The sequence below is a fragment of the Mytilus galloprovincialis genome, chromosome 6 (assembly GCF_965363235.1).
Source record: "Mytilus galloprovincialis chromosome 6, xbMytGall1.hap1.1, whole genome shotgun sequence".
In the NCBI taxonomy this organism is placed as follows: domain Eukaryota; kingdom Metazoa; phylum Mollusca; class Bivalvia; order Mytilida; family Mytilidae; genus Mytilus; species Mytilus galloprovincialis.
Window position 1 is genome coordinate 9216728 of NC_134843.1, and position 16031 is coordinate 9232758.

General features: G+C 33.1%; 2 protein-coding genes across 2 annotated transcripts in view; one reads left to right on the forward strand and one right to left on the reverse strand.

Annotated features, from left to right (window-relative positions):
- The window catches only part of LOC143078880 (putative G-protein coupled receptor 139), a 41923-nt gene extending 35700 nt beyond the window's left edge, over positions 1-6223 (forward strand). The window contains exon 2 of the mRNA XM_076253902.1: positions 4934-6223. Coding sequence (XP_076110017.1) covers positions 4934-6160 — 1227 coding nt within the window. The 3' untranslated portion in view covers positions 6161-6223. The remainder of the gene's footprint in view (positions 1-4933) is intronic.
- Positions 1-16031, reverse strand: part of LOC143078879 (ATP-dependent DNA helicase Q4-like) — a 210982-nt gene that overhangs the window by 77216 nt on the left and 117735 nt on the right. The window lies entirely within an intron of this gene.

Sequence of the window (16031 nt, forward strand, 5' to 3'; positions counted from 1 at the left end):
ATTGACCTATAATGGTTTACTTTTATAATTTGTTATTTGTATGGAGAATTGTCTCATTGGCACTCACACCACATCTTCCTAAATCTATATTATTGATAGACTAAAATATTATAGAAGTGAATGATCTGCTAGATTTTCCGATATACATATGTTTGACTGACCAAAGTTAAACTTTCAGCAGGTAATATAATAATAGTCATGTTTCGTCTCAATCACATGTGTATCTCCAGATAATCAACAAGTGAAACTGCGAGCTACTGCTCACTGATGATACCCCCGCCGCAAGTGGATAATATTAATAGTGTAAAAATATGCAAGTGTTCGGTAAACAGGAAGTTGTCGAGTGATGAATCTGAAAACGCATCACACGGTATAGCTGACTTATATAAATCCTGAATCCAAATTTCAGAAATCATTGTATTGTAGTTCCTGAGAAAAATGTGACGAAAATTTTCAACTTGGCTATCATGTGTAAAATCATACAAGTGTTCGGTAAACAGGAAGTTGTCGAGTGATGAATCTGAAAACGCATCACACGGTATAGCTGACTTATATAAATCCTGAAACCAAATTTCAGAAATCCTTGTATTGTAGTTCCTGAGAAAAAGGTGACGAAAATTTTCAACTTGGCTATCATGTGTAAAATCAGACAAGTGTTCGGTAAACAGGAAGTTGTCGAGTGATGAATCTGAAAACGCATCACACGGTATAGCTGACTTATATAAATCCTGAAACCAAATTTCAGAAATCCTTGTATTGTAGTTCCTGAGAAAAAGGTGACGAAAATTTTCAACTTGGCTATCATGTGTAAAATCAGACAAGTGTTCGGTAAACAGGAAGTTGTCAAGGAATCTGAAAACGCATCACACGGTATGGCTGACATATATAAATGTTGATACCAAATTACAGAAAGGGTGGATGTGTAGTTCCTGAGAAAAATGTGACGAAAGTTTCATGGGACGGACTGACTGACGGACTGATGGACGGACTGATGAACGGACTGACGGACGGACAGACAGAGGTAAAACAGTATACCCCCCCTTTTTTAAAGCGGGGGTATAATTAAGATAGACAGAGATTTATCTCATATAGACGTTAACTTCTGACTTTCATTGTAAATTATAAGGTTTTTTTTCACAAATGATAGTTTCTATCTCCGGTTTCGAAGGAATTTTCAAACTCACAAGTCGAAGAAGTCAAACTGACAACGCCTAGACTTTACAAAACAAATTGACTCAAAGACAAAGAATGAGCTACAAAATACAAAATAGAAACCAGATAAACAATAAAATCAATGAAAATGAATTGAAAGACATTGCACCATATACTCAATTCTTTAATTAGCAAAACATAATTAATTATTCACGACATCACTATAAAAACACTTTTTATTTAATTAAAAACCTACCAGTGAAAATCTCTAGATTCTATTCATGAATTTGATGTTTTTTTAGAAGAGTTTTTTTTTGGTCCACAATTAAGGCAACAGTACATACTCGATGTTAAAATCTGGTTAATCGATTAGTAGTAAGACAATTCAAGATAAAAAAAAAAATTAAAAAACAGTGGGACGTGTTAAGTTAATAAGCAATCTAATCAAATTGAATCTCCTACGCGTTCATTCTAATTATCTAGATATCATATGTATTCATCCTCGATTAGTAGGGTAAACGGGAAAGTTGGATTCGACGATATCTAATTGATTGGACGATATTAGGTATACCTAATCCAATATTAACTCTTGAACCAAGTTCTCTTACACAGACACATATCTCCTGATAAATTTTTAAATACAGTTTTCTTCAAACATATAAATCTCTTTGTTAGATTACGTCACCCAAACTATACAGCTTAAGCATAAGCAGTTTCTTAAAACGACTGCATCAAACTTTTATATGACCCTTGTATGGCCTTCGACTGTAATTTGGTATTTGGTCAGGTTGTTATCTCTTTGACACATTCCCCATATCCATTCTCGATTTTATCATTTTTCTACTCAATTATGTCACATGTGGCAATATATGCATTGTCATTTTATTTATTTTCTTTTGTTACATCTTTTGACATCAGACTCGGACTTCTCTTGAACTGAATTTTAATGTGCGTATTGTTATTCTTTTACTTTTCTACATTGGCTAGAGGTATAGGGGGAGGGTTGAGATCTCATAAACATGTTTAACCCCGCCGCAATTTTGCGCCTGTCCCAAGTCAGGAGCCTCTGGCCTTTGTTAGTCTTGTATGATTTTAAATTTTAGTTTCTTGTGTATAATTCGGAGTTTAGTATGACGTCCATTATCACTGTACTATTATGCATATTTTAGGGGCCAGCTGAAGGACACCTACGGGTGCGGGAATTCTCGCTACATTGAAGACCCATTGGTTGCCTTCGGCTGTTGTTTGCTCTATGGTCGGGTGGTTGTCGCTTTGACATATTCACCATTTCCTTTCTCAATTTTACCATTTAAAATTAAACCGGTTTTGGTAAGCCTTCTTGGCATTATGTGTGTAAGTTCATAACATGGCTGTAGGTTTGTGAAAATTCCCGCAGTAGCAGTGGGTGATGTTTGATATGTTCTAAAGTTCAGTATTTGAAGAGGTTATTCTATGAATAGAACATGTGCAAAGTTTCAATAAATAAGTATCTTTCCCTTCAAGATAAAAGCATGGATAAATATAGGAAGATGTAGTATGATTACCAATGAGACAACTCTCCATCCAAATCACAATTTATAAAAGTAAACCATTATAGGTCAATGTACGGATGTCTGCTTCAACACTTATCGCTTTTTGTTACGCTGTGGTCAGAATCTTATTCTTTATCCGTATCTAATTTATGTCAAAAATACAATTTCCGTTTCAGACTATTCAATATAATTGACAACTCTTCCATATCTAAGGCTCTATCTTTCGGATGCCGAAAATCTTCAATTGTCGGGAATCCCACCTTTTAAAACCAAATAGAACTGAACGAGTCAGATTCATCCTGGTCACGTCATCAATAAAGTGACGTATTAAACTTGAACAAACTGGTGTTGTCTGTTCTGTGGTCGGGTTGTTGTCTTTTTGGCACATTGCCCATTTCCATTCTCAATTTTATTAATAAGAATAATTCTGATTAGTTATATTTGCATTGGAGTTGAAAATCTATATAACGTTATATTTACAACGATATCGTATTAATCTCTTAAGCACGACCTCGAAAACGAACTGTTTTGTCTTGTTTGGGTAAATGATATATCATATTATGAAAAAAATATGTTTACACTGCACAAAACATTGTTTTGTCTCTCATGTTAATCTTGCCAAATACCTATCTTGTATTTAGCATGCAGTGCTCCTCTTTTTCTATTATTACACCATGTCTTACATAGACAAGCCCTTTAACATTGCCTGTTTGCTCAAATCAATTTATATAACAGTAAAAACGATAGATATAAGAAGATGTGGTATGAGTGCCAATGAGACAACTGCCCATCCAAGTCACAATTTATTATGTACAAAAGTATGGTCTTCAACACGGAGCTTTGGCTCCTTATTTTAATAAATTCATTGTTCATCGAAAAACAATATATATGGGTATCCATTGATCCAACAAATTCATTACATGCACAGTAAAAACACGCAAAAAAGCGCTTGAATTTTGTTTCCATACATTTTCTTTGTCTTTAACAGTCTAGGGATTACATAATGTCAGATAATTTGAGCAAAATGCCAGTTCATGGATTTTTTTTTTAATTTTAAACTACAAACTATGGTTTCAAAAAGCTGCCATTATTCAAAATTGTTCATGCTAAATGTTATCAGAAGTTTCATTGTGTACAAAATTGTTGATTTCATTACAGACAGTAGAACAAGACCGAAGGTGTATTCAAACTTATAAGTAGAAAACGAACTGATAGGGTTATGGTATAAACCAGAAAACGACAAAAAACCTCGATGCACTTTAAATAAATTTCAAAAGCGTTATGAATTCGATTTCCAACTTTCTTAGCTAATCAGTCAAGTATTGACTTCGTTTGTCATGGATTCTCTAAATCATCACAACTGTTTTCCCCTTCAATTTTATTTGTTTGTTTAGTTAACAATCTTGTTGAACAACACATAATCAAAAAGTAGTTTAACGTTAAATCAAGTGTAAATCCTTATCAGAAAACTTTGCAAGCATTAACATTTAATGAAATAATTTGTGTTTCAGTATCACAAATTTCCATTAGAAGAAACAACAGCTACTGCAAGATTTCAAAATAATTTGCAATCACTTCATTTTACTAAGAAATGACGTAATGTTAATTGGGTATCACAATTTAATCAATCATCGATGATGTTTTGGTTTTCACTAAATTCGTAATTTAAGTTTATTCTGAGCAATAAAATCTGCACTTTTATATGAAAAGTTACTTATTATTGAAGAAATAGATAATTCAATTAGACGAAGTTCATTTTTAAGTCTTTAACAGGTGTTCATTTTTAGTAACATTGATCTCTTTTTTTGGAATGTTAATTGGAATGTTTCAATTTACCGAACACTTTTAAGAAGGTAAACACACTTTCCTGAAATTACACTACACAAGTATTCAAATACAGATAAAAATTGTTTTACATAGAAAAATGTCGAAAGTTTTAGATATGCTAAAATACCACATACACACTGTTAATTCAATAAATCTAACGAAAATAACATAAAAAATATTTTATAACTTAAGCTTCCATGATTAACGAGAAACTATAACTTCTATTTGTATGTTGCAATATGCAATCAATAACTATCTAGAGTGTTAATTTAACAATTCAAAAGTAGTAAGCAATGTGTGTAAACGATATAAAAGGTAAAAATCACAAAAATACTGAACTCCGAGGAAAATTCAAAACGGAAAGACCAAAAAGGATAGGGCTAATTTTGTTTAACAAACTTCTCATTTTTTTTTTCTCGTAGAAAATGGCTGGCTGCCTTAACAGAAGTCTAGGGAATATGACAACAGAACCACCACCAGATTTGTCCCCGCAGGCCGTTTTAGAAAGACAAATACATTTCTATTTTATGGAGGTTGGAGTGCCAGTTGTCTGTGCATTTGGATTAGTCGGAAATTTACTTAATCTTCTTGTACTAACAAAGGAGAAAATTCATAGATCTCTTACTAAAATGGAAAAGTCAGCACATCTAGGACTGATTGGATTAGCAGTGTCTGATTTTATGTTCTGCCTTCTAGCCTTGTTATTCACATTAATGCCTAGTCAATCAAATTACACCGAACAAAACGCAATCCTCTATTATGAGTGGTTGGGATCTAGTCTTATTACAGTCTTCATCATCACAAGCACGTGGCTAATTGTAGTTATGGCCGGAGAGAGATATTTAGCAGTGTGTCATCCATTCAAAGCTAGAAAAATAATATCATTAAAGAAGACAAAAATTACAATTTTCCTTGTATATATGTTGTGTATGATATTTTCCATACCTCTTTTCTTCGAAAATATCCTTAAAAAGACAAAATGTGTAGATAATACTGTTCTGTACGAGATAACAGCTCGAAAGGAATATGGGCGTGATATGATAGCTTTACGTAGAATGATCTGGGCTTTACTTTTCGATTTCATTCCATGTGCGGCTTTGTTATATTTCAATGCTTGTCTGATCTACAAAATACACAGAGCAAAGAAATTAAGGAAGCAAATGGTAAATGGACACGACGGAAATAGGTGTCGCTTTAATAGCACTACCACTTCCGTTACAACTCCAACAAGCGATCCAGATCTGTACTCAACAGTTTCATCGAAAACACGAAGTCGTCTTATTAAACCAAAACGAAAACAGTCTGATAACGCATTGAACAGTGTCACTGCTACGCTGGTAGCCGTTGTTGTGTTGTTCCTTATACTTGTTTCACCATCAGAAGTACTGAAATTCATATATACGAAAGTCACAAATGAAACACACGGTAAGAACTACACACTGTTAATGATAAAACATGTGACAAATTTCATGCAGGCATTGAACTTTTCTGTTAACTTTGTGTTATATTGTGCTGTAAATAAGTCTTTTAGAAAAACACTGAAAAACCTTTTCTGTTTCTGCGACCATCACAGCACACATTATCACAGATCTCACAACGATGTCAAGTTAGGGAACATGGTTCCTTTGTTTAAAAACAATGTGTCGTAATATTAAGGCTATTATGTTAAAACATGTTCATATTCAGTATCCAGTCATTAAAGATGCTTTGAATATCTTGTTTCAATAAATCATATCAATAAGCTTCAAAAGTTTTGACGTTGCAGATAAAATATTTTCAAAAAGGGACACATTTTTAATCCATGAGATTTTAGAATCTTATTTTGTCGGGTTATGTAATGTATTTCGTCGGGTTATGTAATGTATTTCGGTTGTTTCCTGTAATTAGTTAATACTTCAGTTTTATCATGTATATCTTTTGTATAGTCATTTTATAAAATTTTCTGTTGCAAAAGTATAAATTATTCTAAATAATAGGGATGTTCTGGTACCTAACAGAAAACCCTGGCCGTTTTTGGCACAACTTTTTTGAACTTTTGGTCCTCGAGGCTGTTCAACTTTGTACTTGTTTCGGCTTTCAAACTTTTGAATCTGGGCGTCACTAGTAAGTCTTGTGTGGACACAATGCACTTCTGGCGTATTAAAATGTTAAACTTGTTGCCTTTTGTTAACTATTAACCATGTGTTTCTTTGTCAATTGTGTTCTCCTATTTATTTATACTGTAGTCCTGTAATGTTGTGTTGACATTTTAATGTTATATTTCAAATGGCCATAAAAGAGGGAGGTTTGGCATGCCACAAAACCAGGTTCAACCCACCATTTTTTCCTTTAAAAATGTCCTGTACCAAGTCAGGAATATGGCCATTGCTATATTTTAGTTTGTTTCTGTGTGTGTTACCTTTTAACGTTGTGTTTCCGTTGTGTCGTTTGTTTTCTCTTATTTTTGAGTGTGAATTCACATTACTATAAGACGTGTCACGGTACTTATCTATCCCAAATTCATGTATTTGGTTTTGATGTTATATTTGTTATTCTCATAGGATTTTGTCTAATGCTTAGTCCGTTTCTGTGTTTGTCACATTTTAATGCTGTGTTCTTGTTCTCCTCTTATATTTGATGCCTTTCCCTCGGTTTTAGTTTGTTACCCAAATTAGTTTTTGTCCATGGATTTATGAGTTTTGAACAGCGGTATACTACTGTTGCCTTTAATTATGGCATTCAATGATATTATTGATAGATATAAACTACGAATATGCTAGAATGTTTGAATCAAAGGAGATTTAAACACACACAAATCAAGGGGTGAGATGTATTACAAACTGTAGAAAAATTGCACAATTCACAAATCTTATATAAATGAAAAGAGAGAAAAAGACATATGAAATAAGGCAGATACAACATAAAATACAAACTGGCATCCTCAAAAGAAGGCAGATTAAACCTTTTCCGAATCAAAAAAGAGAAAATGACAATTACAAAAAAAAATATTAACAAATTCTCATTTCAGAAAAGCGGCTGATTAGCACAAATCTCTGACAAACCAGACACATAAGTTCCTCCATAATGTATTTCAAAAGAACCATTTAATCAAAAAAATGTTTTTAAACAAACAAAAAACAATATGTAGTCATCTGAAAAAGAATTCAAATTGTAGCCGTGTCCTTTAATACAATAATGGAAATCGGATGAAATGGAATTAAAAAATGCCATATATATCATGGGTCATTTACAGAAACCTGAAAAACAGATAACAAAATCGACGAGAACATGGAAAACAAATCCAACATTTTTCTAGTTTTATTTAAACACTATGATGTATCAACTTGGAAATTAACGTTTGTATAGAATCTTTCTCAAATGGGATTCAATAAACCGGTCGTTACTTATTTCAATTGAATCCAGTATAATTATAAAACCTATTAACAAATTTACCGAAAAGTTGTGCCATTCACAGCTTAGAGAATCCAGCATACAGGTAGAAAAACATTAATGTACTGAATAATTTTATTATTTATAACTGTTGATGTAAATGTCTTTTGGTTTTATGAGTCTTTGTTTACTCCTTGGTTTTGATTGTAATTGTCTTAATCAACAAATACAAATTTCTAAGGGTTCCGCGGAACTCAGTGTCTTGCCTACTTTTGCTGTAAGTGGCAGGCTCAACAATGATGAGGATTTTTTTTAAAAACAATTTTCCTTTAGATACTTTTTTCAAATTGAGAGAAGCTTCTGTTCAAGTGTAGTCAAATCCCATGATGGTTTACGAATCTAATAAATGTCTATAAAAGAGGGACGAAAGATACCAGAGGGAGAGTCAAACTCATAGATTGAAAATAAACTGACAACGCCATAGCTAAAAATAAAAAGACAAACAGATAAATAAAAGTACAAAAGACACACCATAGAAAACTAAAGACTAAGCAACACGAACCCAACCAAAAACTGGGGTTGTTCTCAGGTGCTCCAGAAGGGTAAGTAGATCCTGCTCCACATGTGGAACCCGTCGTGTTGCTCATGTAATTACAGTTCCGGTAAATAGTCTAATTCGGTAGGTCACATTCGTGAAAAGGGAAGTGCATTTTAGTTACGACATAAGGAACATATCCTCAAGGATATCATCTGTGAAACGGTTATTTCATAACGGTCAACCAACTCGGATAGCGTCCGTAATACGAAGGGATGATTTCAACTTAACCATTTGGAACTCTTGGTTTAATAAAAGAATAACTGCAGACTGTATGTTATGTCAACTAGAAGAAAAACTAAGTAAATTTATCAGTAAAATAAGGAAAAACAGGAAATAAATTTTCAAAACTTACTTCTTGATACTAACTATTTATCATTAACAAGTTTCTGTCCAAGTTTGGTACAAATCCAGGTTATTTCAAGAAAGTCATTAAAAAAAATCTTAACCGCAGAATAATTAGAATATTATTTCAGAAAACCTAAGTCCTAAGTAAAATAAGGATAAACAGGATTATTTCTTTAAATACTCATGGATACTATCGTTTGATCATGATGATTACAAACGTTCTTCTGTCAAAGGTTTGGCACAAATCAAGGATATTTTAAGAAAGTTATTAAAATTAAAAAAAAAATATAAGAGAGTGAATGTAATCACCGTGTAGAACGCCACATGCGGGGTGTCGGCTATGTTTGACATGGGGTGGCAATTTTGAAGCGACGAAAAAGTAACAAGGTAAGTTCAAGCATCAAAATTTCTTATTTTTAGAACTCTCAGTACCATATAATGTATTGCAAGGCAGGAACTGCAACATAATCTATTTCCTGAAAGCAGAAGCAGTCGTTTTCAGTGCTCAGTTTTCTCAAACACCTCGCCCTACTTTTCCGTGTTGCAGATTTTGAGGTTTTATATGCCAATTTCGGTATAAAAAAACTACTTTACACAGCTACCCTCCGTATCATTTATATAGAATTGTATTCCTTTCATTGACTTATACCAATTACCAGTTTCTTAGTTAAAATCAATTGGTTTTAAAACTGTTATTCATCAAAATATAAAGTGTCGCTCGGGGTGTCAGATTTTGCGTCGCAAGGGGTAGAGGCTTGTCATTAAAAAATACATATTTGCATGTAAATTAGCCTTCATATGATACATTTTATTTCAAACACATCTACTTTACCATGACAAAACAAGGATTTTTCATTTAGCCTGTTTTTGGTCTTATAAAAGATATGCTTTTGATTTCATTCACATCTACTTTACCATGACAAAATAAGGGTTTTTCATTTTGCCTGTTTTTGGTCTTATAAAACATGTGCTTCTGATTTCATTCATAGTAAAAAATGGCTCAAAATATTTAGTTTCCTTTTCAGTCACTATCATGGTAAAACAAAGGCAAGGCTATGGCTCAATAAACCAAAACATGGTGGAAAATCACAAAATAGTCTTCAATATAAGATATGCCCGAAGCCTTCACCAGCCAAAATGCATCATAGTTCACCATCAGATTCATCTAAAAAGCACTCGTGCACGCCGCCAAAAACCATCACTCCTAAAAGAATTAGAACACTTTCTCCAATGAAACACTCACCGGCATCTTTTTCAGCGAATGACAACACAACTTTAAGTAATCCTGAAGACGATGATACTACAATTGTCAAAGAGAAAACAACGACTTGTACACAAATATACAACGGAACAGGTCTACATGAAAATATGATTCAAGACAGTTATTTCGTTCGTAATCGCCCAGCTAGAACTACATACCTTAAGTTTGTAATTTCTCATCATAACAGTGAAGGTGTGTTTGAATTAAAAAGTATCAGATAGAGATCGATTTATAAGAAAATGTATTCTTTTTTATGTAACTTTTTTAACTAAGTATTTTTATAAGTAAAATACAGGTAAACTGGATTTTTTATTACAAAATTTGCTTCTGGATACTATTTTATGATCATTAACAAGCTTTTGTCCCAGTTTGGAAGAAATTTATGATGTTGAAGAAAGTAATTTAAATTTTAAAAACTTTAAACAGAGTGAACGTGATGTGATGTTCACTGGCAGAAAAACTAATTTTATTTATCAGTAAAATACGGATACAAGGTTTTTTTTAACAAAATTTACTTCGGGAGACTATATTGTAATCAGAAACAAGCTTCTGTCCAAGTTTGGTAAAAATACAGGATAGTTTAGAAAAGTTATTACAATTTCAAAAAGTTACAGAAACCAGAGTGAAAATTTGTGGACGCCGCAGACGACGGAATGTAGCATCGCTATGAATAACATTTTATGTCATCACGCATATTTCACTACTGGAATCTTTAATACTCTCTGGGACGAAAATTTACTAGCAGTGGCATCAACCGACTAAATCAAGGATACCAGGCTTATAATTTGGTACATCAGAACTGCGTTAGCACTTCCTTAAGATAACAATATCGAGTTCTTTTCTTATTTCTTTCGTATTAATTGACATTCCAATACAGTTTGATAAATGTATCCTTCCTATTAACGTTATGAAAAGAAGACTTAGATACTTTTCATGTCATTTACGGTTGTAGAAAACTAGAACTCCTTCCGGCTGATTACCAAAATTGAACATAGACGAACGAATAAGTCATTATAAATATAAGAATGAAGACGTTTATAAAAAGATAACAATGGAACTGTTGGTCTATTAAAATATAACCCAGAAAAAATCTCATTATATTCATCTACTGTAAAATTACCTTTCAAAGAGGTTCCCGTTAATTAGTGGTTTTTTTTTATTGACATTGAATCTCTTATTCCATTGAATAAAATGTGAATGAACAATGACTCTTTATAAATAGACGCATCAAGATTGAAATTCTATACGCCAGACGCGTGTTTCGTCTACAAAAGACTCATCAATGATGCTCAAATCACTTATAAATGTTGACCCCTGACACACTTATTTAGGCATGCCAATTCACATTGCAGTTCTTGTATTTGTGTAAGGGAAAAACTTGAGGTGAATGTTAAATGATACAAAAATTAAAGAACCTTACTGAGCACGCTCACATACCCCCACGTCCCCACATTGTCATTGGAGAAATTAAATAAGTATAAGAAAAAAAAATTGTATAAGAAAAAATATTGAATAATAATTTCCTGTCAATATACATAGTATGTCCTTATTATCTACAAAATTTCATGAAATTCTGTTGTGTGTTTTCAGATGAGTTGAGATGACAAACTGTTGCAGAAGTACATTGAAACAAATAAGTTCAAAGGGGCATAACTCCTAGAAAAAAAATTGAACCGTAATTTCCTGTTGATATGCACATCTACATAGTATGTACTTATTATCTACAAAGTTTCATGAAATTCTGTTGTGTGGTTTGAGAGGAGTTGCGATGACAAACTGTTGCAGTAGTACATTAAAGTAAATAAGTTCAAAGGGGCGTAACTCCTAGAAAAAAAAATGAATCGCAATTTCCCGTCGATATGCACAACTAAATATTATGTCCTTATTATCTGATAAGGTTTCGTGAAATTCTGTTGTGTGGTTTGAGAGGAGTTGCGATGACAAAGTGTTGCAGTAATACATTAAAGTAAATAAGTTCAAAGGGGCGTAACTCCTAGAAAAAAATTGAATCGCAATTTCCCGTCGATATGCACAACTACATAGTATGTCCTTATTATCTGAAAAGGTTTCGTGAAATTCTGTTGTGTGGTTTGAGAGGAGTTGCGATGACAAACTGTTGCAGTTGTACATTCAAGTAAATAAGTTCAAAGGGGCGTAACTCCTAGAAAAAAATGAATCGCAATTTCCCGTCGATATGCACAACTACATAGTATGTCCTTATTATCTAAAAAGGTTTCGTGAAATTCTGTTGTGTGGTTTGAGAGGAGTTGCGATGACAAACTGTTGCAGTAGTACATTAAAGTAAATAAGTTCAAAGGGGCGTAACTCCTAGAAAAAAAATTGAATCGCAATTTCCCGTCGATATGCACAACTACATAGTATGTCCTTATTATCTGAAAAGGTTTCGTGAAATTCTGTTGTGTGGTTTGAGAGGACTGACGGACGGACTGACGGACGGACTGACGGACAGACGGACGGGTCAAAAACATTATACCCTCCGCAACTTCGTTGCGTGGGGTATAATTAAAGAACCTTAGTGAGCGAGCTCACATACCCCCATGTCCCCACATTGTCATTGGAGAAATTAAATAAGTGTAAGAAAAGAAAATTGTATAAGAAAAAACAATTGAATCATAATTTTTTGTCAATATGCACATCTACATAGTATATCCTTATTATCTACAAAGTTTCATGAAATTCTGTTGTGTGTTTTCAGAGGAGTTTTGATGACAAACTGTTGCAGAAGTACATTGAAGCAAATAAGTTCAAAGGAGCGTAACTCCTAGAAAAAAAATTGAATCGTAATTTCCTGTTGATATGCACATCTACATAGTATGTCCTTGTTGCGATGACGAACTGTTGCAGTAGTACAGTAAAGCAAATAAGTTCAAAGGGGCGCAACTCCTAGAAAAAAATGAATCGTAATTTCCTGTCGATATGCACATCTACATATTATGTCCTTATTATCTAAAAAGTTATCGTGAAATTCTGTTGAGTGGTTTGCGAGGAGCTGCGATGACAAGAAACAGGACTGACGGACGGGTCAAACTGCGTAACTTCGTTGCGTGGGGTGAAATAAAGAGTTATTATCATATTCTGTACTTGAAATTTGGAAAAAGAAACATCTCTATATACGTATCTATTTGTTTGGACCTGTCCTCGGTGGGGTATCTGATGTTCAGTAGTTGTCGATTGTTGATGTTGGTTTTCCTGTTTGAATGGTTTTACTCTTAGCCAAAAGTGCCAAGTAAGCTTTTCTCATCACTTAAGTTGTCCGTTCATTATTACTCAACTCATCTGCTCTAAAACTACTGTGGCAAAATTTAGTCAAAGTATGCCACTATCATCATTAGCGAATCTATTTTCAAAAATTTGTCTAATTACCCGCTAAAAATGACACAATCTGGACTGCCTCAATAATGCAGTTTTTAAACAAGCCTTTCGTGGTAACAAAATGTATTTTATTTTGTAGTAACAAATTCCACCAAATTTTTCTTTCTTTTTTTAAAGTTGGCCCTGTCCAAATTCTTCAACATTCCTGATCAACGAGAGCATAGCGTATTCCAACTTATATACCCCAAATCTCCCTCCCCCAAAAAAATCTCAACTCCCCCCCCCCCCCCCCGAAGAACTGGACTGCTCTTATTCTGTAAAATATACGCGAACTTCAACGAATTCATAGACAGGCCTAACTTGCGCGCTCCTCGTACAGCTATTCATTATTTTATATAAACAGATGATTGACATCTTACATGCGTTATGGTAAACACAAATCACCATTATCAGTTTGTTGGTATTGTATCAGATATTAAGTTATTGTTTGGTGTGTTTTCCGATTGGCAGAAATCGTTCTTTGTCAAAGTTTCAATAATTTAGAACAATTATCTTTAAAATCATATAAACGTAGCTTTTCTATATGACGCATATTTCTAAAAAGGATTTCTGAAAGAACACTTATGTGAGAAAATTCAAAACAACAGGCATAACAATAACACCTAACGTAATATCTTTTTCATAATTAATGAATACAAAATTTGCTACATACGAATATCAGTGGATAACAGTGGATAAAAAGAACAAAACAATCTGAGCGTCACTGATGAGTCTTATGTAGACGAAACGCACGTCTGGCGTATAAAATTATAATCCTGGTACTTTTGATAACTATATATATCTTCATTAATATGTATGAATTGTGAGTAGCAATCTTATATATTATAGATAGGATAACTAAAGGCAACAGTAGTATACCGCTGTTCAAAACTCATAAATCTTGTGATAACAACACATAAAAATACGGTCAGACGATTGAAGAAAAAAAAAATCTCTTCTTAAAAAGATATGGTCACGTCAATTTTTAGCTATGAAAAACTTAAGTAATTTTTACAATAAAATACTATAAAGAACATGTTGCCATTTTTTTATTATTAGGAGATGGAAGTTGAGGAAAAGTATATATAATTATTTTAGTGCATAACAGCAATAAGCATCATCTCAAACACTATCAATGCATAATTTAGATAAAATCCTTCAAAGAAATCCAAAATGTCATCCCCTTGGTGACATGACATTACTATATATTCTCAATTTACAACGTATAAACAATTACATTATATTTAATTTCTGATACCTTCGAGGACTGATGAAAAAGCTTCCATTGTCCAATACTTGACATTTAATAAACCGAGCATTGATTTACATTGTCAGACTTCAACATTCTGTGAAGTATTAATTTAAAAAACAATCACTGGTATCAATAAGCTTTGTCGTATATAGTCACAGTTGTTGTTTTCGTTCTTACTTTTCGTCGTGAAAGATTTGTACCCACAAAAACAAATAGATATAAGAAGATGTGGTATAAATGTCAGTGAGACAAATCTCAATCCTGAGACAAATCTCAATCCAAGTAACATTTTATAAAAATAAACCATTATAGGTCAAAGTACTGTCTTCAAAACGTAGTCTTGGCTCACGCCAAACAGCAAGCTATACTTTGAAATTAGCATAAAAAAAACCCAACAAATAACATAATGTTTAGTCAACTCTTTCCCCATTGATACACCAAATGCTACTATTACTCTTGCGTTTTCCAAAACAGTTCGTTCTCAGTGTTGATATTTAACAGTTGACATATATTGATGGCATATTCAAATGGACAGCACATGGTGATATCTTAACAAAGAAAGTTACAAGGACTCAGTGATCCATACATAATACTTATACAGTTTCTTCTATATTTACTAAAATTCGCTTTAATGTACAGTAATAGCGCTGAAAACTTGATCTGACCACTGGAGGGCACAATTGAGGCCTGGTATGTGTAATAAAGCGGACATATATTGCATAAAAAACGTCCAAGTATGAACCATGATCATTTATTTTCCAAATTAATGAGAGAATCTTTTGAATCCTTAAAACATAACCGCCTACAGTACTTCACAAATGATGTCAATGTCTGACAATAATAATTGACCGAATTAAAAACGACATAAAAACATGAATCCAAATTTTGAGTTAACCAACGAAAATCAACGTTGATACCTTAATAGATACACTGAAAACGTATGGTCTATAACAAATCTTTACAAATAATTACGAAAAAGAATATTTGAAAAAAGCTCAAGGGGTTTTAAACGTTTAATTTGTGAATAGTTGTAATTGTCTTTCCTAAATGAATGTAGAACAAAAGAGGTCCATCATTTTGTCCATACCACGTTGGTGTATTTGTTATGAGAATCAGTTATGTCCATGATGGTTGATTGACCCCTTAATAATTAACCATCTGTTAAGTAGACACCGTAAAAAAGGATATTTCATGTAAAGACTGGTTCATGATCACTTATTGATAGGTAGAACAACCGTTAAAAATTATCATGTCACTAAAAAGCTAAAAATCGCAAAGTACACACACTTTGGGAAACAAGTTTTACCCACGAACCTTCATTTT